General features: G+C 42.8%; 2 protein-coding genes across 2 annotated transcripts in view; one reads left to right on the plus strand and one right to left on the minus strand.

Moving 5' to 3' along the window:
* LOC145349972 (eIF5-mimic protein 2) overlaps window positions 1–3191 on the plus strand; it is a 46680-nt gene extending 43489 nt beyond the window's left edge. The window contains exon 12 of the mRNA XM_080198738.1: window positions 1982–3191. Within this exon, the coding sequence (XP_080054864.1) occupies window positions 1982–2010 (29 nt within the window). The 3' untranslated portion in view covers window positions 2011–3191. The remainder of the gene's footprint in view (window positions 1–1981) is intronic.
* A 3362-nt stretch (window positions 3192–6553) lies between these two features.
* LOC145349670 (uncharacterized) lies at window positions 6554–24308 on the minus strand. Its single transcript, XM_080198197.1, has 4 exons — window positions 23968–24308; window positions 18388–18463; window positions 16395–16496; window positions 6554–7898 (listed from the first exon to the last, which is right to left on the minus strand). The coding sequence occupies exons 1-4, from the start codon at window positions 24038–24040 to the stop codon at window positions 7295–7297; spliced, it is 855 nt and encodes a 284-aa protein (XP_080054323.1). The 5' UTR covers window positions 24041–24308; the 3' UTR covers window positions 6554–7294.
* Between the last annotated feature and the right edge of the window lie 525 nt (window positions 24309–24833).

Here is a 24833-nt window from a genome sequence, read left to right on the forward strand (position 1 = left end):
AAAGACAAAACATATTAGTTATACAGCCTGCCCTTCCGGTGTCTCCCGAGGTTTACCCTATTTAATAGCCCCTACCATATCCCTCCATTCCCGTTTCACTCATATGCCTATCTAACTGCATCTTAAACGAGTCCAACGTGCCTGCCTCCACCACCCTACTCGGTAGCGCATTCCAGACCCCCACAACTCTCTGTGTAAAGAACCTTCCTCTTACCTCCAAATTATACCTCCCCCCCCTCACCCTTAATTGATGACCTCTTGTGTTCGTACCCAGTCTAGGGAGCAGTCTCTCACTATTAACTCTATCTATTCCCTTCAGTATCTTATATACCTCTATCATGTCCCCTCTCAATCTCCTTCTTTCCAAGGAGAATAGCCCCAGTCTCTTCAGTCTCTCCTCGTAACCCAGTCCCCCCATGCCAGGCAACATCCTGGTAAACCTCCTCTGCACCCTTTCCAGAGACTCCACGTCCTTCCGGTAATAAGGTGACCAGAACTGGACGCAGTACTCCAAATGCGGTCTAACCAACGTTCTGTATAACTGAAGCATTAGACGGCAGCTTTTATACTCTAAGCCCCTTCCTATAAAGGCTAACATCCCATAAGCCTTCCTAACAACGTTCTCCACTTGTGACACAACCTTCATGGATTTGTGGACCTGCACTCCCAGGTCTCTCTGTACATCTATACTCCTAATCGGCCTACCTTTTATCACATAACTCCTCTCTGCATTATTCCTTCCAAAATGCATCACCTCGCATTTGTCAGGATTAAATGCCATCTGCCACCTATCTGCCCACTGCACCAACCTATCTATATCCTGTTGTATCACCTGACAATCCAGCTCTGTACCCGCCAACCCTGCCATCTTGGTGTCATCAGCAAACTTGCTGATCACACCACCTACTCCCTCTTCTAAGTCATTTATGTAGACTACAAAGAGGAGAGGTCCCAGTACCGAGCCCTGCGGCACACCACTGGTCACTGGCCTCCAGCCCGACAAGGTACCCTCCACAACTACCCTCTGTCTCCTATTTCCCAACCAGTTCTCAATCCACCTAACTACCTGGCCTCGTATCCCATGCGCCTTAACCTTTTCTACATATATGCAACAAATATGTCAGAGCTGGAATGTAGGTATGTTTTGAGGCTATGTTAAGATGTGCTGCAACAGTCAATTGGTACTGCACATAATAGCAAGTGCACAGGAACTCCAAAGTTAATACAAGAGCTTCTGTTAGATGGTCAACTTCTGCAGTTGAAAGGATGGGATTTTGGGAGGGACTTAAATATGTCTAACTGGGCCATAGTGATGAATATAGAATAACCTGCTTGGTCATCGGAGGTATAGTTTGGAAATGGAAATTGTAAAGAATTTGAATACTATGCTAAGCTGTAAGAGCTGGGGTTGCAGTGCATTTGGTTGTTGACATTTATATATTCACTGAGACCTCTGCAGTCGAAATGTAATCGAGAGTCTCCTTTTGGTGCTTGGACCTTCTATCACCAAATCCTCACAATGCAGAAGGCCATTCAACCCATCGAGTCTGCACCAACTCTGACAATATCATACCAGGTTATCTTGCTCTAACGCCACACGTTTACAATGGCTAATCCATCTTTAACCTGCACATCTTTATGTGGGAGGAAACTGGAGCACCTGGAGGACACCCACGCAGTCACAGGGAGAACGTGCAAACTCCACTTAGTCATCTGAGGCTGGAATTGAACTGGTCCCTGGTGCTATGAAGCAGCAGTGCTAACCATTGTACCACCAGACCTGCATTCTAACAGTCAAGGCCAGATGTGAGGAAGCAGTTTTTGACTTTAATTAATTTGCCTGCTGAGAAACCACCTTGGTAACTTGTTCAAGAATAGAATTAATTTACAAAAATAATCTACTTTTAAATACTGCATTGCTTTTATTGTGCTCAATTAAATGGTTACCCAACTTGACAACTTCTTATCCTTCCTTCCACAGAATCTGAGTCTGAAAGTGAAGAGGACTGAAATTGGAAGAATGTCAATTGAAATCATGTTCTGTATTTTTAATAAAGCACAGGGGTTGTAGAATTGAATTTCAGAGTTCAGAAATTGTCTTGATTTGGGATTCTACCTCCTGTATTTTCTACTGTAATATCTAGATGTAAATTAAGGGCTTTACAGTGATCGCACTGGTTTGTTTTAATTCAGTTTTCTATATAATAAAGTTATTGCAGACATCTTCTGACTTCAAATTATCGGCTATGAAAGTCAGTCAAAGTTACTTTTGACCAGTTGTTTTCTTTTTGCTGTTCATTTTAATGAAGAAGCTTTATTTTTCTGGAAAGTTCATTTTCAGATTTAATGGTGAATCAATGCTTTCTTGATCAGTCTTGGTTGTATCAGAGGGCACAAGTTGTACTGCAATTGTCAGTTAAGCCTTGGACTCAGCACTGTAGAGCCAAGTGGCATCATCTTAGGCCTGTGGTAGTTGAGAGTTTTAATTGATTGTTATGCCACTACTGGGTTATTCTATACATGAAGTACAACTTGTTCGTCTGTTTGAAAGTTACTGAGAATTTACAGGAGGAAGTAGTCCAGAAAATAAGACCATTTTATTACAATTTCCCATTCTTTGGCTACACAGTTATATTCTGTCCAAATTGAAATTGAATGCTTGTTTGGTCCCAACTAAAGCAGTAGTGTTGTGACTTAATGGTTTCTTGCATTGTGAATGGAGAATTTCAAGTACATCTTATTTTTGTGTAGTCATACAATCCCTTTGCCAGTATACAGAGTGGTTTTAAATCAAGTTGGTTCCTTTGTTGTTCAGTGTACTCTTGACAAATTTGTTAACCCAACAAGCACAGTCTGTCGTCAATCTACAAATGTGTGTAATGACAGCAGGTTATTAGATAAATGGTTTTGAATCTTTGCTTTCATGAGATACTCATGTGATACACTTAAGTTTTTAACCCATTTTTTAATGCACAGAAGCCACCTTAAGTGCATTTCTTTTGGTGGTCATTATGTACAAATTAAATGAAGCCAGTAGGAGGGTTACAGGATGTTTTCTGAAATCATGGTTGGAAAATCCCCTCCACATGGTTAATATAAGTGTTAAATGATGGAGAATCCTTTCCATTACAGTAAAATTGTTAACTTTGGTTATATATGTACCAAAAATTAAACTACTTTTTATCAACCAATCTGCCTAGAACAATGGCTTTTTGCAGTTAAGTGCATTTCAGTTTGTAAACATGGTACAGGTGGTTTCTGGGGAATTCTTTGCCTCCTTTTACTTCATAATGGAAATTAACTGAGTTTTCTTTTTGCTACTCAGTGAAGCAAATCTGTCACAAATACATTTTTATGGCTATTTTAACCAAATGGTCTTCTCTATATAAAATAATAGATTTGAAGCTGCTCATGCCTATTGCAAGTTATTTCCATAATTGTACTAATTGAACATTTATTGTCAATTGCAGCATGATATGAGCAAATAGTAATAAGGGTTTGTCAGTACTTGGCAATTTATGAGAGCGGGAAGGAATGTAACTTCTGCACCGAATGCTATTTTTACTAAATCGAGTATCTTTTGTATATTAGACTGAAGGTGCACTCTGTTTATCAAAGAAGCATGTGTTAATGGCCACCTGCAGTTTTAAAATTTGATTCCTGAGCTGGGACACTTCAGTCAAACTTGATTTGTTTTGATTTTTGCTTTGGCTTAATGCCTGTCTTATAGTAAACAATTATGCATTGGCTAACTGGACAGTACTAGCATTCAGTTCTGAACAATTTGAATTTGTTTATTGAATTCTAAAGCTTTGAAAATCATCTTGAGCTGAACCATAATGCTTATTATTTGGCAACTTAAATAATATCTAGGTGTTTTAAATGACCACCTGCAAAGTATGGTACTCCACAGGAAAAGATGGAGAGATTTCAGCTTGCCTTGAACTTGGGATCTGTGTACAACTGTACAACCCCTACAGTCTAGGATGAGGCCATTTAAGGGGCAACTTAGCACAGCTAGTCCACCTAACTTGTATATCTTTGGACTGTGGGAGGAAACAGCACCTGGAGAAAACCTACAGTACAGTTGAGGCTGCTATTGAATCTGGCTCTGGCAGCTATGAAATAAGATCACTCATGCATTTGTATACTTTTGCTTTTTCACTCAGTCTTTCAGGAAAAACATCAAATCTAGGTGAAAATTAACTGTTAAAACTTGGTTGTGATTTGAAAAGGGAAGTTTGATGAAGGCAGTGTACATAGCATTTGGTGAAGCTGTATTAGGGATAGCTGCTGTAAGGACACAATTGACCAATTGAAAAGTTATAGTGAATGGTTATTTTTCAACCTGGGGAAGAAGTTCATTAAATATAGTTCTTAAATGCCTTCTGTTATTTGGGCAGCTGAGGCTGAGTGCATAGTTTGAAAATAAGTGAGAAGGATAACATTATAAGCAAGTAAAAATCAACTCAATGGCATAACTGTCCATTTGGCACCTTGAGTTAATAAATCACAGCAGCATACACACATACAGCCTGAACACAAGTCTAAAGCTTTTCAGGTGGTGGATGAAAATTCCCTTTCAAATAGCAGCAGTTTATTTGCTGCCCTTCAAGTGGTACTCCACTCATCAGTTAAGCCTTGGACTCAGCACTGTCTTACCCAACTACTAATATTTTGGGATTAATTGATAAGTTTTCAGGGTCTGTTAACAAAGTGATCCATTCAAGGTCCTACTTCCAAATGGCAGTATTAAACAGATTATCCTTGAATGCTTTTTTGCAGGTCTCAAGATTCCTGGCCACAGTAGTTTAGACAAAAGAAAATATGACTCTCCAAGCCTGCACTGATCATGCTGCCCAACTAAAACTGTACACCTTCCAGGGACCATATCTCTCCATTCCCATCCTATTCATGTATTTATCAAGATGCCCCTGAACAGTCATATCTGCTTCCACTACCTATGCTGCTGGAGAGTTCCAGGCACCTACCACCCTCTTTAAAAAAAAATCTTCCCTCATATCTTTAAAGGTTATACCTTAAACCTATGCTTCCAAGTAATTGGCTCTTCCACCTTAGGAAAAAGCTTCTGGCATCCATGTTTCTCAAACTTAAGCTTCTATCAGGTCACCCCTCAACCTCCATCGTTCCAGTAAGAACAAACCAAGTTTCTCCAACCTATCCTCATAGCTAGTGCTGTCTATAGCAGGCAACATCCTGTTAAATCTTTTGTGCCCACTCCAAAGGCTTCATGTCCCATACAGCCTAAGGGTCTATAAAGCTGCAATGTGGCTTGCCAATGAAGACAAGCCTGCTGTATGCTTTCTTGACTACCTTCACCTGTTATCAGTGTGACCCATGCACATGTATACCCAGATCCTTCTGCTCTCAATACTAAGGGTTCTGCCATTTACTGTATATTTCCTATCTTAGACCTTAAATGCATTACCTCATGTCTGGATTAAACTCCATTAGCTATCTCTCTGCCCAAGTCTCCAATCTGATGATCCTCATCACAATCTACAATTTCACCAACTTTTGTGTTGTCTGCAAACTTACTAATCAAACCAGAAACTTTCCTCAATCATTTATATTACCAATAGTTAAGGTCCCTGAGGAATGCCTCTTGTCACAGTCCTCCATTCAGAAATGCACCCTTCCACCTCTACCCTCTGTCATCCATCTTGCCAGCTCACCTCTGATCCCATGCAACTTCACCTTCTGCACCAGTCTGTCATGAGGGACCTTGTCAAGGGCCTTACTGAAGTCCATGTAGTCAATATCCACTGCTCTACCCTCAATCTTCATCACTTCCTTAAAAAACTCAATCAAGTTAGTGAGACATGATGACCACCGCACCCCCCCCCCCCCCCCCCCCCCCCGCAACTTCACAAAACTATTCTCATTAACACATCTACTTATTTTCATATGGGAATAAATCCTGTCTTAATTCTCTCCAATAATTTCCCTACCACTAATGTAAGGCTCACTGGCCTGTAATTACCTGGGTTACTCTTGCTACTCTTAAAGGAAGACCATTGGCTATTCTCCAATCTCCTGGTACCTCCCCTATAGCTAGTGAGGATACAAAGATTTCTCCCAAGGCCCAAGCAATTTCCTCCCTTGCCTGTCTGTATTTTGGGGACCTTACTGTCATGTTGAGATCAAAGGAGGTATTGGGGTTCTTGAGAAACAAACTATCTACCCATCCTTTCCCAGAAACATCATCCACAAAGTCCTTCTCTTTGAATACTGACACCAAGTACTCATTTAATCCCTTGCCTATTTCCTTTGGCTTCATGCATTTAAAAAAGGGAAAGGGGTTGAATCTAAGTTTTTTTTTCAGTCCAATATCAATCAAAAGCCATCATACAGGGTACAGGTAGCCTATAGTCAAGGGAGGAAAGCCAGTCCTCACTCACCAGGAGTGGGAGAGGATACCATCTGGAGCACCCAGTCTTTATCAATCACAACTACATACAAAACCAAAAAGATTTTATTCAAAAGCATTTCCGGTAGTAAATGTTACATATTAAAGTGAAAAAGTTCAGATTTACGTAAGTTAAATCTGTCAGAGGGTACTACTGTGCAGATGAGCTGATGCTAACCAACATCAATATGCAGAGTATGACAGGTAAAACTTTTTCACAATATCCATTATGGCACCAATATAGCATCTTGAGTTATTCATTTGCCAAAATAATTTAGTTACTGGCTATTGTGAAAATCAGATTTTACTCAAAATGTATGAGCCAGGTCAAAGAACAAATCAAAGATTTTGCATACTGTATCTTAGACCAACATGCAAACAATAGTTTAAACTTCCAGGTACATTCTATCATTCTAAGGAAATTGATACTGAAGCTGTAACTCATCTGTCAGAACTGGATGCTCAGTCAGTCAGTGAGCTACCCTTAGCTTCATTCTCAGTTTGGGATCATTTAGAAAGTCAAGCCTTTACCAACATCTGCAACACTAGCTTGTAAATCAAACAAGTCACTACTAACCACAGTAGTCTTCACAAATTCTACTTTTCATTTATCCTGAAAGGGGGTAGGAATTCAGGATAAGGCCAATTGAAAAGGAACACTAATGGGGGTAGGAAAGAAAGCAACTTTAATCACTGCTGTGCTTAATAAATAATTAACTGGTTAAATTCTCAAATTAAATGATTTGACAAAGTATCTCAACAAAAACTGCATTAGTTTTATGAAATTCATAAGTGTATGTGAATATAGGGAAGAACAGCTTTGTCATGAATCCTTTTAATAGAAGTTTGAAAGGAAAGGGCAAGTCATGTCTCTTTGACAACACTACCTGATGAGGTTAGTGGTCTAGCTTTCAGCCTGGCAACCAGAGACATAAAACCACCAGGATTTAACCAATCAAAAGAACTGGGAGGAGTGATTTTAGAATTTGTTTTGCTTTGTATGGCTTCCCACGTTTTTGCTTTTTCATTTGGAGAATGCAGCTGATTTTCAGGGCATAGGAAAGCCGAGGTTGAAAAAGCAGGTGCTGTTTCTCCTGGATTAAAATTCAAAAGTCTAGAATCAAGTGCAGGGTTGGTACAGGTACTACTCTCGCACTGCACCGATTTGCTGTCATTGCTGTAAAACCCACTTTCGCAGGTATTCGAATCATCCTCGGAGAAATCACAGCTGCTTCTTTTGGTCCTGTCCCATCTGCTCAGGACAGCTGAGGTTAGTTTCCTTTTAACAGTACTCATCTTCATTTCAGAATCTTCAGTATCTGAGATTACAGTGGAAGATGCAGGACTTTCAGGAAGCTTGAAGACAAAAAGCTCTTTCTTCCTTGACCTTTTTTTCATTTTTTTAGGCTGTTTTTTCCTACACTTGGCCAGAAATTCATCGACTTTTCTCCTACCCGATCGTAGATTCCTGCAGTTAAAATAACAATTTACACCTTTATCCAAAACAAAGGTCCCTGCAATATACAAAACCAAGTCAAACTATAGAAAACAGTTACCCAATTGACTGGTTGATGTTTTGTAATATGCTGGAAGCTGTGCGTGTAATTTTACAATTTTGCTCCTGTTGTTACTGTATATAGATCGTAGAACCCTATAGTGCAGAAAGAGGCCCTTCAGCCCATCGAGTCTGCACCGAACACAATCCCACACAGGCCCTACCCCCCATATCCCTACATAATATACCCACTAATCTGTCGAACCTACACATCCCTAGACACTAAGGGGTAATTTCTTAGCATGGCCAATCAACCTAACCCACACATCTTTGGACTGTGGGAGGAAACCCACAAGGAGAATGTGCAAACTCCATACAGTGACGTGAGCTGGGAACTGAACTCAAGACCTGGCAGCTGTGAAGCAGCAGTGCTAACCACTGGGCTATCGTGCCACCCTTTCATTTTATATTTTATGAAAATATACACTGGACACAATCATTTTTACAGTGTTAATCTGAAGCGAGGAGTTAGTTTCTAACCATCTGGAAGTTGGAAGCCACATCAGAAGAAATGTTAAGTGTAAAATTTGTTCAACCCTGTGCATTATCACCTCTTCTAATGTACCAATTCTCCTTACTACACCCTCTTTGCCTACTATCATGAACTACACTTGTTACTGCAAGGTGTCCCAACTTGAAACACTAGTTCATAGTGGTGTATAATTTTTTTGGAATACCGGAGTCTGCAAACCCAGTGAGGAGTCAGTCCAGCTGTCAAACAACTAAAGAATTATTAACTTAAAGAAAAACAAATGGCTCATTGTTCTTTGGAGCAATTGAATGGGAGTGCTTGTAGCTGCTGACTCTGTTTATTCTTTCGCGTTTTTCCTTTTCCGGTTCGCGGGGATTTTTTAAAATTAGCAGAAGTTAGGCGCAGGGTAGTTGGGAAGGGAGCGTGGAATATAAAAAGGTATTGGGCAGCAGAGTGAGCAGAGTGGCTTTGGCTCACTGGTCTTAGGTTCTTTGTGTTCGTCTTCTCTTTTCCCCTCAGTGTTTGATCTCCAAGGGCAAAGTAAATGGCAGGTTCAATTGAGAGACCACTTTGTTGTATTCAGTGTGAGATGTGGGAGTTCCTGGAGACACCTCGTCTCCTGGAGGTCCACATCTGTGCCAAGTGTTTGGAGCTTCAGCTCGAGGAACTGGGTCAGGGAGCTAGGGCTGCAGCTCGAAGATCTATTTTTATTAAAGGAGAACGAAATAATAGATTGGAACTATAGTCAGATGGTGACACCAGGGCCTCAGGGGGATGACAGGTGGGTAACAGTTAAGAGCAGCAAAAATCAGAAGGGTCATGTTCTACAGACGACCCCAGTGGCAGTCTCCCGAAATATCAAGAGAGGGATGACAGATGAGGGGGGGGGGGGGGGGGGTGATCTTCCAGGAGTAAGACACGAGGACCAGATCGCCTCTGAGGGAAGGGGACTAGAAATGAGATAGTGACGGTGGATGGGATGGTTAGAGGAATAGACAGGCGGTTCTGTGGACAAAAGCAAGACTCCAGAATGGTGGTCTGCCTCCCTGGTGCAGGGGTACAGGATGTCTCAGGGAGGGTAGAAGGAATATTGAAGGACAAAGGGAATCAAACGGACGTGATTGTGCATATAGGCTCGGACGTAGGAAGGAAGAGCAGGGGGGGAAAATACCTAAGCAATTTAGGGAGATGGCTGCTATGCTAAAGAGCAAGGCCTCCAGGGTGGCAATCTCTGGACTGCTACCAGTGCCAGTGGGACTAGGAATACCACGATCCTTCAACTGAAGGAGTGGCTGAAGGATTGGTGCAAGGAGGAGGGTTTTACATTTGTTGATCATTGTGAAGTTTTCATGAGAGAACAGCACCTGTATAGGAAAGATGAGGAACACTTAAATGGGAAGGGTACAAATATTTGTACAAAAAACTCTGGTGCGGCCACACTTGGAGTATTGCGTACAGTTTGGGTCACCGCATTATAAGAAGGATGTGGAGGCATTGGAAAGGGTGCAGAGGAGGTTTACCAGGATGTTGCCTGGTATGGTGGGAAGGTCTTATGAGGAAAGGCTGAGGGACTTGAGGTTGTTTTCATTAGAAAGAAGGTTGAGAGGTGACCTAATTGAGGCATACAAGATGATCAAAGGGTTAGATAGGGTGGATAGTGAGAGCCTTTTTCCTCGGATGGTGACGGTGCTTTAAATTAAGGGGTGGTAATTATAGGACGGATGTCAGAGGTAGGCTCTTTACTCAGAGGGTAGTAAGGGTGTGGAATGCCCTGCCTGCAGTAGTTGTGGACTCACCAACTTTAAAGAGCATTCAAATGATCAGCAGATAGGCATATGGATAACATTGGAATAGTTTAGGTTACAGGGTCATTAGATTGTTGCACCGACCAGTGGAACCATCGAAGGCCGAAGGACCTGTACTGCGCTGTAATGTTCTGTCTTAACTGGGAGGTTAGCTGGAGTGTTTCGGCAGGATTTAAACTAATGTGGAGGGAGGGGGGGCGGGGTTGAAACCATAGACCATAAAACCCTACAGTGCAGAAAGAGGCCCTTCGGCCCATCGAGTCTGCACTGAACACAATCCCACCAGGCCCTATCCCCCATATCCCTACATGTTATACCCACTACTCCCTCTAACCTACGCTTCCCTAGATACTAAGGGGCAATTTCTTAGCACGACCAATCAACCTAACCCGCACATCTTTGGACTGTGGGAGGAAACCGGAGTACCCAGAGGAAACCCATGCAGACACAAGGAGAATGTGCAAACTCCACACAGTGACCCGAGCCGGGAATCAGACCCAGCACCCTGGAGCTGTGAAACAGCAATGCTAACCACTGTGCTACCATGCCGCCAATAACTCAGTAGGCACTGGGATTGGGAGCAAGTTGGGTGCCAGGGTAAGGTTAGATGAGAAGAGAATCATCTTGGAGAAGGAGGACCTGAGTAGACCTGGAGTGCGTCCGCTTCAACACGAGGAGCGTAATGTGTAAGACGGATGAACTGACAGCCTTAATGCTCACACGAAATTTGGATGTGGTTGCAGTGACAGACGTGGTTAAAAGGAGGGCAGGACTGGCAGCTAAATATTCCAGGGTATAAGTGTTTCAGGCGTGACAGAGGAGGGTCAGAAAGAGGTGGGGGAGTAACGTTGTTAGTTAGGGAACCTATTACAGCAGTGCAGAAGGAGGACAATTTAGCGGAGTCGGGAAAACGAGTCACTGTGGGTGGAGTTGAGAAACAGGAAGGGAACAATCACTATGCCGGGGGTATAATATAGGCCACCCAATAACCCACGAGAAGAAGTGGAAGAAAGTATATGTAAGGAAATTCTGGATAGGTGCAGAAGAAAAAATAGGGTTGTTGTAGTGGGAGACTTTAATCTCCCTGGTGTGGATTGGAAGGTGCCTAGGGCTGGGGGTCTGGACAGGGAGGAATTTGTAAAACGTGCTAGAAGGCTCTTTGGAGCAGTATGGAGCTAGCCTGACTAGGGAGGGGGCTATACTGGATCTAGTTCTGGGAAATGAACCTGGTCAGGTGGTTGAGGTTTCAGTAGGGGAACATGTGGCAAACAATGACCACAATTCTGTCTACTTCAGGATACTAATGGAAAAGGATGAGTGTTGACCGAAGGGAGGGTGCTTAATTGGGGGAAGGCTAGCTACAGCCAGATTAGGCTGTAACTGTTAGCCACTGATTGGGAGAGGTTGTTTGAGGGTAAGTCCACATTTGGCATGTGGGACAACTGATAAGGTTGCAGGATAGACATGTGCCTGTTAAGAGAAAGGATAGGAAAGGTAGGATTAGAGAGCCGTGGATAACTAGGGATATTGAGGACTTGATCAGGAAGAAAAGAGAGGCATATATTAGGTCCAGGCAACTGGGAACAGAGAGCTTTGGAGGAATACAGAGAGGGTAGGCAGGAACTCAAACAGGGAGTTAGAAGGGCAAAAAGGGGGCACAAAATGGTCTTGGCAGACAAGGAAAATCCAAAGGCATTTTATTCATATATTAGGAACAAAAGGGTGGTTAGAGGGGGGAAAAAAAAAAAATCGGTCCTTTTAAGGACAAAGGAGGGGAACTATGTTTAGAGCCCAAGGGAATGGGGCAGATCCTGAATGAATACTGTGCGTCAGTATTCGCAAAGGAGAGGGACTTGTTGTCTGGAAGTGTCTTGGAGGGCATTGTTGACCCGTTGGAGAAAATATCCATTATGAGGGAGGGAGTATTAGGATTTTTAGGTAATATTAAAACTGATAAATCGCCGGGGCCTGATGGCATTTATCCTAGGCTGCTCAGGGAGACGAGAGATGAAATTGCTGGGCCTCTAATGCAAATCTTTGTCTCTTCTTTGGACACAGGTGAGGTCCCAAAGGACTGAAGGATAGCAAGTGTGGTACGTTGTTTAAAAAGGGTAGGAGGGATAACCCGGGAAATTATAGGCCAATGAGCTTGACGTCAGTGGTAGGGAAGTTGATGGAGAGGATTCTTAGAGATAGGATGTATACGCATTTAGAACATGGCAATCTGATTAGTGACAGACAACATGGCTTTGTTAAGGGGAGATCATGCCTTACGAATCTGGTAGAATTTTTTGAGGTGACAAAAACGGTTGATGAAGGACAAACCGTGGATGTTGCCTATTTGGATTTCACTAAGGCATTTGACCAAGTCCCTCATGGTAGATTGGTGAAAAAGGTTAAGGCTCATGGGATACAAGGACAGGTGGCTAGATGGATTGAGAACTGGCTTGGTAACAGGATGTGGAGATGCCGGTGTTGGACGGGGGTAAACACACTAAGAAGTCTGACAACATCAGGTTTAAGTCAAACCGACTTATTTAGAACATAGAACATAACAGCGCAGAACAGGCCCTTCGGCCCACGATGTTGCACTGACCAGTTAAAAAACAATGACCCTCTAACCTAAACCAATCCCTTTTCATCCATAAACCTATCCACTGATCTCTTAAACGCCCCCAAACTAGGCGCATTTACAACTGCAGCAGGCAGGGCATTCCAATCCCTCACCACCCTCTGGGTAAAGAACCTACCCCTGACATCCGTCCTATAACTACCCCCCCTTAATTTAAAGCCATGCCCCCTCGTGCTAGCTTTCTCCATCCGAGGAAAAAGGCTATCACTATCCACCCTATCTAAACCTCTAATCATCTTATATGTTTCAATAAGATCCCCTCAGCCGCCACCTTTCTAGCAAAAACAACCCCAAATCCCTCAGTCTCTCCTCATAGGACCTCCCCTCCATACCAGGCAACATCCTGGTAAACCTCCTCTGCACCCTCTCCAAAGTCTCCACATCCTTCCTATAATGTGGGGACCAGAACTGCACACAATACTCCAAGTGCGGCCGCACCAGAGTTGTGTACAGTTGCAACATGACACTGCGACTCCCAAATTCAATCCCCCTACCAATAAACGCCAAGACACCGTATGCCTTCTTAACAACCTGATCTACTTGATTCCCAAAATCAAGTATTTACTATTTGATAGTAAACTCAAGCTTTCCCTTGTAAATCGGTTGGACTTGAAACTGGTGTTGTCAGACTTCTTATTTAGTAACAGGAGACAGAGGGTAGCAGTGGAAGGGTGTTTTTCTAGCTGGAGGTCTGTGACTAGTGGTGTGCCGCAGGGCTCGGTACTGGGACCTCATATTTGGAAGAGGGAGTAACTGGCGTGATCAGCAAGTTTGCAGATGACACAAAGATGGCTGGACTTGCTGATAGTGATGAGCAGTGTCAGACAATACAGCAGGTTGATAGGCTGGTAAATTGGGCAGAGAAATGGCAGATGGCATTTAATCCAGATAAATGCAAGGTGATGCATTTCAGAAGAAATAACGTAGGGGGAGTTATACAATAAATGGTAGGACTATTAAGAGTATAGAAACACAGAGGGACCTAGGTGTGTAAGTTCACAAGTCCTTGAAGGTGGAAGTACAGGTGGAGAAGGTGGCGGAGAAGGCATATGGTATGCTTGCTCAGATCAGCCATGATCTTATTGAATGGCGGGGCAGGCTCGAAGGGCTAGATGGCCTACTCCTGCTCCTATTTCTTATGTTCTAAGTCTCATATTTCAGAACTGCAGTAAATGGGACAGGCAAAGAAACCAAAGAGAGGTCCAGAGTTGGTTCAACTGGTTAATGGGAAGGAAAGCAAGGAAAATCTGTCAGAAGAGAGGATTGCTATGGTCCAAGCATGTGGCAGAAGGTTAGATAGACCCTAATTTACAGATCACCACTAGCTTCATTTACCCCAAAACTCTGGAATCCCCTCCCCGCCTTCCCTAAACATCTCCACTTTGCTTTCCCTTAAGCATGCTCTTCTCTTTTACCAAGCTTTTGGTCATCTATCATACTCTCTCATGTGACTGGGTGTTAAATTTTAATGGATAACATTATGATGTGGTAAACATCCCAAGACCACAATATAGGTGTGATATAAACAGGGCTGGAATATCCAGGGGAAATATGTCTGCAGATTAAAGTATTTTAACTGCAGTCATTTCTTTTCTCATACGCAAAAGAGATTAGTACTGGAGTCAGTGCAGAGAAGAGTCATGAGACTGACTCCTGGTGTCAGTTTGAGGAAAGACTGAAATTTGGACAAAACTTTAGAGAAAAATATCTAAGAAGTGATCTTGTCAAGATAAGCTAATTCTAACAAATCTGGAATACTGCTTCTGAGCAGAAGATGACAGATCAAAATCTGAGAAAGGTACATTTAAGATATCAGAAAAATCCTCAGTGATCAACATATGAAATTGACCTTAAGGGACAATAGGAAGCAAAAAATTCAGAAGCACAAGAATAATACTTGGATACTACAATCGGACTACTATGGTATTTGCTAGATAGACACATCTAAAAGTTAATTATTAGTCCCAAGTAGGCTGATATTAACACTGCAATGAAGTTGCTGTGAAAATTCCTGAGTTCCCACACTCTGGTGCCTGTTCAGGTCAATGCACCTAACCAGCACATCTTTTAAACTGTGGAAGGAAACCAGGGCACCCAGATGTAACTCAGGCAGACATGGGGAGATTGTGCAAACAATGCACAGACAGTGACCCAAGCCAGGAATCAAACCCAGGTCCCTGGCACTGAGGCAGCAATACTAACTGATGGGCTGAATGGTCAATAATTAGCAAGAGTGTCAAAATTTTATAGCAAAAGGAGGAAGTCCTTTGGCCCATCGTGTCTGCTCACCATCAAGCACCTATCCCGATCCCATTTTCCAGCACTTACTCTGTAGCCTTATATGCTGTGGCGTTTCAAAGGTCATCTAAAAGCTTCTTAAATGTACAGTTACATAGTCTCACAACACCAGGTTCAAGTCCAACAGATTTATTCGAAAGCACGAGCTTTCGGAGCACAACCCCTTCATTGGTGTACAGGATTTGTTTCACAAACAGGGCATATATAGACACAAACTCAATTACAAGATAAGGTTTGGAATGTGAGTCTTACCAGGTACAGAATGTAGAGAGGTTAAGCACAGGTTAGAGGTATGCATTGTCTCCAGCCAGGACAGTTAATAAGATTTTGCAAGCCCAGGCAAGTCGTCAGGATTACAGATAGTGTGACGTGAACCCAAGATCCCGGTTGAGGCCGTCCTCATGTGTGCGGAACTTGGCTGTTCGTGCATTGTGTCGTGAAGGCTGCCCTGGAGAGAACACTTACCAAAAGAACTGGTGAGGGTTCCCACCCTTTCAGACAGCAAGTTCCAGATTCCCATCACCCTCTGGGTGAAAAAGTTTTCCTCAAATCCCCTTTTTCATAGACCAAACTCTATTCAAATAAACCAACTCCACCACAAATGGAAAAAGAGCAAAAAAAAACCTCATCTTAAATCTACACCCCCTGGTGATTGACCCATCCACTTTGGGGGGGTGGGGGGTTTCTTCCTATCATGACCCTCGATTTTATACACCTTGATGAGGTTCCACCCTCAGCCCTCTCTGTTCCAAGGAAAACAATCCCAGCTTAACCAGCCTCTCTTCACAGCTGAAATGCTCCAGCCCAGGCAACATCCTGGTGAATCTTCTCTGCACCCTTCCTACAGCAATCACATCCTTCCTACAGTGTGGCAACCAGACCTGCACACTGTACCATAGCTGTGGCCTAACAGGTATTTTATACTGCCAAATTATATTCAGGTGGCACTAAAGTTCAATCCAGGGTGGTATTAACTTGATGCAGTATTCAGAGCAAGTTTTATTTGGTTATGCATCTTTCAGGCTAGATTAAAAAGCGTGGGTTAATTGAAGTACAGATTCAAGTCGAGTTCCATATAATGTAGCAAATCATGGACATTTGTTGGATTGGGAGGGGAAAGGAAGACTGTGGCCAAGTATGTTAGTGAGAACTCGTTTTGCACAGGAGACAGGACTGCTGTTGGGGAGAACGACAATTTTTACCTCTGCAGAAACACATGAGGCCGGGAACATCGTGGAATCCATTTTCTAGTGGCTTCCCTCAGAACAGATTTATCAATCCATTTCTTCAGACAGTAAATCTCTCTGCAATTAAAACCACAAGTCACAAGAAGATTTTAGCACAAACTGATGCAAGGTACAAATACAAACGAGACCTAGAACCGATGGGCTGGAAAAATTTGTATTTAGGAAGAAATCAATTTCAGTGCCATAGGTGTTTCCCTTTATAAAATTCATAAGGAGAAAATGATGAACCACCTATATATTCTTTTCTGAAGTTTGCAGTTTCTTTGCATCTGCAGCATGATGTAAAGGAGCATGTAAAGAAATCATTCTGTAGCTCACCCCAAAGAGCAAAGAATATTCCAGCACAGGAACAGGCCTTTCAGCCCTCCAAGCCTGCACTGACCATGCTGCCTGACTGAACTATAACCCCTAGCCTTCCAGGGACCATATCTCTCTATTGCATCCTGTTCATGTATTTGTCCAGACACCCCTTAAGTCACTATCATATCTGTTTCCACTACCTCAGCCGGCAGCAAGTTTCAGGCACCCACCACCCTGTGTCAAAATATTTGCCTTCTATATCTCCTTTAAACTTTGCCTCTCGCACCTTAAACCTATGCCCCCTAGTAACTGGCTTCCACTCTGGGAAAAAGCTTCTGACTATCCACTCTGTCCATGCCCCTCAATCTCAGACTTCTATCAGGTCACCCCTCAACCTGTGTCGCTTCAGTGAGAATAAACCAAGTTTCTCCAACCTCTCCTCATAGCTCATGCCCTCCATACCAGGCAACATCCTGGTAAACCTTTTATCCTCTCCAAAGCCTCCACATCTTTTTGATACTGTGGCAACCAGAATTGAACACTATATTCCAAGTGCAGCCTCACTAAAGTTCTATAAAGCTGCAACACGACTTGCCAATTTTTAAAATCAATGCCCCCATTCCTAAAGTTACCACAGCAGCACAAAAGAATTGCTCATGTAATTGTGGGGAAGACAAGAAGTGCAGTAAAAAAAACCCAAGTTAAACATATACACGGACACCCATGGAAAACAATGGCCTCTTGGTGTTTTATTTCATCCATAATCGGGGGCTAACTAGAAACCACAAGAATAACACCACCTTCTGGAATTAAACTATTCGTACCCCACATATCTGACTTAGGATCATAATTCAAATAACTCATAACATACAAATTTGAACAGTTGATACCGAGCACTCCAGAAGAGGGTGCATAAAAGGACTTCAATGTTGTTTTTCTGGATGTGGTTAAACAAACATCTAATGAAGCAGACATTGCCCATCCATAAAATTTTGAAATACTCATCACCGGCGAACTATTTTTGCTCAAAAATTGCGTCGAAAATGCAAGGAGACACCAGACTTGTACACTGGGTATACCAATTCCAAATGTCACTGGTACTCGATAAGAAGTCTCACAACACCAGGTTAAAGTCCAACAGGTTTATTTGGTAGCAAACGCCACTAGCTTTCGGAGCACTGCTCCTTCGTCACAGAACTCCCACTCACCTGACGAGGGTGTAGCGCTCTGAAAGCTAGTGGCGTTTGCTACCAAATAAACCTGTTGGACTTTAACCTGGTGTTGAGAGACTTCTTACTGTGTTTATCCCAGTCCAACACTAGCATCTCCACATCACTGGTACTTGACAGAGTGGGAGGGTCTTAAAGTTTCTCACCCTGTATTGCCTGCCTGATCCCTTGTGCCAAGTTAGAAAGTACAGGGGATAAGTAAAACACGGACTTGCAGGGTGAAAAATTGAGGCTTGCTAGCAGTGCTAGTATTGTCGCTGAGTAGTGGGGGGGCGGGGGTGGGGGTGGTGGGAGGGGGGAGGGGGAGGGTAGGGGGTCAGCTTTTACACTAACTATATGCACAAACAGGATTTTAAAAAAAGGGGGTGGGGGAAAGGATCTTGTACACCAGGCTGACTTAATGCCACAATTTACAGTACCTTCCAAGTTTCTGTTGATGACTTCTGAGTGAAGGTTTTTTCAAGACCCACTGGTCACAGGATAAAGAGGTGGGATCTGAAAAAGAAACCCGTACAAAGGTTGAGCTGTTCGCAGCTTCAGTCCAGGCTCCACTCCATTTAAATCCAGACAGTTGTTACCCTCTAGTCTCTGGCATATTCATTAGAGTATTTGAATCACTAATATACAGGAAAGCTAAATGTCAATATCCATGGATGGTGCTAAGCACACACAATACACCCTTGTTCCACATCATAGCAATAGCACTGAAGCATTCACTTATGTTAAGATATTTTGTTTTATTCCTACCCTTCAGGAATCAAAAGGAACATCCAACAGCAACTCGTACTTAACCGGTAACATTTCACATTGAGCTATTTAAGGAGATATTGGGATCACATTAAAACAGAGAGCATGTTTCAGGGAAGGAATTCTCAAGCTTAAGGACCCAAACAGCTGAAGGCACGACCACTAAAAAAAAATTAGGGTCAGACACAAAAGTTCTCTCTCCCCAATCTACATGATCTGCCATCATGTTTAAATTTGTTTCAGTATCAAATTTCCCTATTTGTGTAATTCCTTGCTGTAAAATGATGTCCACATACACTATCCTTATCGTTTTATTTTCTGGTATCAGTAATCTGCACTCCTCCCTTCTAATTTTCCATGCATATGAACCCTCCCCCCACTATTATTTAGTTTAAAGCCCTAGTTATGTGATTCACTACGACTCTGGTGAACCAGTCAGCTTTAGCAGATCGGGGGTAAGTTACTCTCCACGGGATTCCTGGCTTAGTCACAATTTATATGGCTGGGTCCAGTTCAGTTTTTAGGTGGGGGGGGGATTCAGCAGCAGTAACACTATTAAAGGGCAGTGGTTAGATCTTCTTGTCAGAGATGGTCATTGCTGGCACTTGTGCAGCATGAGTATTATTTGCCACTTGTCAGCCCAAGCTTGGATATTGTTCAGGTCTTGCTGCACCTGGACATGGACTGCTTCAGTATCTAAGGTGAATTTTTAAATTTTTTTTCCCCCCGGGATGTGGATGTCAGTGGCTGGACCTGCATTTACTGTCCATTTCTGAGGGTATATAAAGAGTCAAACACATGGCTGTGGAGTCACATGTAGGCCAGGTAAGGACAGCAGATTTCCTTCCCGAAAGGACATTAATAAACTGGATGGGTTTTTATGACAATGGCTGAGTCTCTGTTCTCAGATTAATTCCAGATTTTTATTGAATTCAAATTTCACCATCTGCCGTGGTGGGATTTGAAGTTGAGTCCCCAGAGCAGACGCAGCACGGATTCGTTAAGGGGAAGTCGTGTCTGACAAATTTATTGGAATTCTATGAGGATGTGTCTAGTGCGGTGGATAGAGGGGAACCGGTGGATGTGGTGTTTCTCGATTTTCAGAAGGCGTTTGATAAGGTGCCACACAAAAGGTTGTTACAGAAGGTTAGGGGGCATGGAGTTGGGGGGGTAAGGTGTTAGCGTGGATAGAGGACTGGTTGTCAAATAGGAGGCAGAGAGTGGGTGTCAATGGGTGCTATTCGGATTGGCGGTTGGTATCTAGTGGAGTGCCCCAGGGATCGGTGCTGGGGCCTCAGCTATTTACCATTTATATAGATGATCTGAAGGAGGGAGCCGAGTGTAAGGTGTCGAAATTTGCTGATGACACAAAGATAAGTGGAACAGCAAATTGTGCTGAGGGTGTAAAAAGTCTGCAGAGGGATCTAGATAGGCTGAGCGAGTGGGCGAGGACCTGGCAGATGGAATACAATGTTGGCAAGTGTGAGGTTATCCACTTTGGTAGGAATAATAGTAGGAAGGACTACTACTTACATGGCGAAAAGCTGCAGAATGCTATGGTGCAGAGGGACCTGGGGGTCCTTGTGCATGAGTCGCAAAAACCCAGCCTACAGGTGCAGCAGGTGGTCAGGAAGGCAAACGGGATGCTGGCCTTCATAGCGAGGGGGATTGAATATAAAAGTAGGAGGTCTTGCTGCAACTGTACAGGGCACGGGTGAGGCCGCAGCTGGAGTACTGTGTGCAGTTTTGGTCACCGCACTTGCGCAAGGATATTTTGGCCTTGGAGGGAGTGCAGGGGAGGTTCACTAGGCTGATACCGGAGTTGAGGGGGTTGAGCTATGAAGAGAGGCTGAATAGATTGGGCTTGTACTTGTTAGAGTTTAGAAGGATGAGGGGGGATCTTATTGAGACGTATAAGATGATGAAAGGGATGGATAGGTTCTTCCCACTCAAAGGACAGTAGGACTAGAGCGCACAGCCTCAAGATAAGGGAGGAAGGGGGGAGGTGGGGGGAAAGCACAGTTTAGAACAGGGTTGAGGAGGAACTTCTTCACTCAAAGGGTGGTGAATCTCTGGAATTCTCTGCCCGTTGAAGTGAAGTGGTGGAAGCTACCTCGCTAAATATATTTAAGACGTGTTTAGATACGTTTTTGGTAGGCAAGGGGATTAAGGGTTATGGGGAGAAAGCGGGAAAGTGGAACTGAGCCACTTCAGATCAGCCATGATCTTGTTGAATGGCGGGGCAGGCTTGAAGGCCTACTCCTGCTCCTATTCCTTATGTTCTAACATTGCCTTGGGTCTCTGGATTACTAGCCCAGTGGTGATACCACTACACCAATGGTGCAATTATCAGCAAACCTCCCCATTTCTGACCTTATGATGGAAGAAAGGTCATTGATAAAGCAACTGAAGATGGTTGGATTGGGACACTAGCTTGAGGAACTCCTGGAGCTGAGATGATTGATCTCCAATCACTACAAGCATCTTATGGACCACGTAGGTCTCCAACCAGCAGAGGGTTTCTGCCCGTTTCACATTGACTCCAGTTTTGTTTGGGCTCCTTAATGACATATTTGGTCAAATGCAGCCTTGATGTCAAGGTCAGTCACTCTCACCTAGAGTTTTCGAAACTTGACTTTGAGGCATTTATAATACAGTTCAAACTAAGATACCATAGTAATTATTTTTTGATATGGTCATGCTAATATGATAGCAAAATACTGCACGTATTAAATCTGAAATGAAAAACAAAATGCTCGCAACAGTCAATAAGGCCGACAGCAACTAATTCATATTTTGAAGCTGTTCTGAGGATGGTTCATCAGCCTGGAAGGTTAACGCTGTTTCTCCCTCCACAGAAGGTGTTAGACTTGCTGAGTACTGCCAGCATTTTCTGTTGTGTCACAGAAATATGATGCCATTTTCAAGGATAGCTGGCAAATATCATGCTGAAAGTGCTTTAATGGCTTTTTTCCAAACATATTCATCATTATTAGGCAATCATAATTCTGATCTTTTTCGTGGCATGATGTCAAACAATTAAATTTGATTTACTTTAGAGTTTAAATTTTGAATTTAATTAACTTTTAACAATAAAGCAGTTTCTATGCAATTAAAAATTGATAATCTGATAACTGGTGTTCTCAGGTTAGAGAATGACTCATTTTTAACAACTGATTTTACATAAACTAAGTGCACAGGCTCCTGAATATTCAGTGAACAAATCTGTCTCATTGACACTAGATTTGTCATACCGCCAAATATCTGCACTGTCTGCTTGGCCAAGTCACTACCACCATTCCCTTCAGAAGCATGAAGGTATAAGATCCATGTTGGGACACACAGGTGGACTATACAGTCACTTCAATGCAATGTTGAGAGAATGCTGCAATAGCACAGTGGCAAGCATGACTACCTCAGTGCCAGGGATCTGGGTTCGATTCCCAGTTTGGATTAGTGCCTGTACGGAGTCTGCACATTCTCCCTACATCTGCTCAGAGTTCCTCTGGGTGCTCTAGTTTTCTTCCACATTCTGGAAGATGTGCTGGTTAGGTGCACTGACCTGAACAGGCACCAGACTGTGGCAGCGAGAGGAATTCCGCAGTAACTTCACTGCGGTGTAAATGTAAGCCTTACTTGTGACTAATAAATAAACTTAACTTGCTGAAGGTGCCATTCTATGGCAATGTTAAATTGATATTGGTTGGAGGTTAAAAGATCTTGTGGCACTACAAAGAGGAAGAAGCTTTCCAAAAGCTCTGTTCAATATTATTCCTTCAACCACTGGAGTGTTAATCACTTCAATGCTTTGTATAAAATAGCAGACACACTGTTCTACATAATAAGCACTGCATCTTTATGTATTTGTTACATGAGGTTTCAAGATGCTACAAGATGGAAGAGCCAAGTCTCCTTGCAACATCTTCTGCTAGAGTACTTCCTGAATTGATATTTAATAAGCATCCTAAACAGATGCTCAGTATTCCAGTGATTAAACAAACTGTCTGCAAACAAAACCTTTTTTTTACCCCTACCAGCCCTCCAGCTGGTGCAAGGACAATTCTTAGCTCATGAGCTGGCAGGGTTATGAACTAAAAACAAGAATGGTTGCAGTATGGGAGGCCATTCTTCCTATTGTTTATGTGCTAGCCTTCTTAAAGAACAATTCATCTCATGCCAGCTCATGTACAGCAGATAATAAAGAAAGTGAATGGAATGTTGGCATTTATAGCTAAAGGAATAGAATATAAAAGTAAGGAAATATTATTACAACTATACAAGGCACTGGTGAGGCTGCATCTGGAGTATTGTGCAGAGTTTTGGTCCCTGTATTTCAGGAAAAACGTAGTGGCATTGGAGGCAGTTCAGAGGAGGTTCACTAGATTGATGAAGGGTTTGTTGTATGAAGAGAGATTGAACAGTTTAGGCCGACAGTGTTTGGAATTCAGAAGAATGAGGGGAGATCAAATTGAGGTATACAAGATGATAAAAGATATGGATAAAGTAGACATGGAGTGGATGCTTCCTCTTATGGGGCATTCTAGGACAAGAGGTCATAGTCTTAGGATAAGGGGTAGCAAATTTGAAGCAGAGTGGAGGAGAAACTACTTCTCCCAAAAGGTTGCGAGTCTGTGGAATTTGCTACACAAAAGTACAGTGGATGGTGAGACAGTGTGGTGAGGAGGAGGAGGAGGAGGAGGAGGAGGAGGAGGAGGAGGAGGAGGAGGAGGAGGAGGAGGAGGAGGAGGAGGAGGAGGAGGAGGAGATATCAGCCACGATCGAATGGCAGAGCACACTCAATGGGCCAAATGGCCTAATTCTGCTCCCATATCTTATGAACCACAACCCCACCAAATATTTTCCCCAAAGCGCTGCAATTTTTTCCACACTGATTCGATAAGGAATGATGATTCTAAAATATTTCTAGTGCCTGAAAGATCAATTTGTATTTCAATATAAAGCCAGCCAAGTGCCATTTCCTAAATGTTTAATGAGAAATCGACCTGGGTATGGACGAAAGGCAAGTTCTCTGCAACTTTATCATGGCATAGACTGGGTTAATGTAAAAGGTAAATAATTCCTAAAATGTATATAGAACTTCTTAATCTGTTTCTCGCTCAATTCAGGTTCTCACAAATGGCACAATGGATTAAAATATCATTGAAATTCACCCATGACATAAATGTTGCCTTCACCAGGACACAATTGTACAATCAGCATTAAGGAACAATTATGAAAATGTGCCAACCTACCATAAGGTTGTTTCTTGCCTGATGAGTGTCCCTTTTTCTTAGTTTCCTTTTTATTTACTACTTTCCAAAACATCTCTGAGCAGGCCTCACAGGTGACTGTTTCTCTGTAATCCTCTCCAGAGTTTATTGAGATAGCATCATCATCAGAGGATAATTCAAAAATGTCTTCTCCATTCTCATCACTGTTTGTACCACTTAAACCCACCGCTTCAAGAACTGGCTGTTCCACAGCACAGGATGGAGTCTCAGCGTTCGACTTAAAGTTTACTTCTTTCTTCTCTGGAGATGCATTACACTTCAGAGTGGGTATTTTGGCAGGAAGCCTTGCTGTTTCAGCTACAGTGCTGCAGATACTAGAGATGGCGGTGTCACTGTCAATAGTTCTCGGCCAAACAGGCTTGGATAGGATGCAACATCCTGATTTAAGGGTGCGGGGGACACTCTTGAGCTCATTTTGGGGGACATCCCCCAATGCTAGGAAGTTGTACAAATCTTTACGTGGCGTAGTGTGAGCAGAATAGCTATCCTTAGGTGCTGATTTTTCAACTTTTTCTTTGTTGCCAAGCAAAGAATTATACCTACAACAAAAATAAAACAGTCACTGAGGCACAACTTTATCCAGATAGTTTACTAATCAAAATTACTCAATTATTGTCCTAATTCCATTTATAATCAAATGCTTCTTGCTTGCTTGGATTCAAATTACTACCTGATGCTATAAAGATGTTTCCAAAGATGCTAAAATTCAAACTGGAGTGCAGAATGCAATAAAGCCAAGAACTACACTGGATCTCCATGGTATATAAAGCAGTGAGGCCAACATCAGGCTGTGTCGTTCAGGAATACAGCCAAATTAGAGAAATTTC

The sequence above is a fragment of the Carcharhinus amblyrhynchos genome, chromosome 11, assembly GCF_965287045.1.
Source record: "Carcharhinus amblyrhynchos chromosome 11, sCarAmb.v2.hapA, whole genome shotgun sequence".
NCBI lineage: Eukaryota > Metazoa > Chordata > Chondrichthyes > Carcharhiniformes > Carcharhinidae > Carcharhinus > Carcharhinus amblyrhynchos.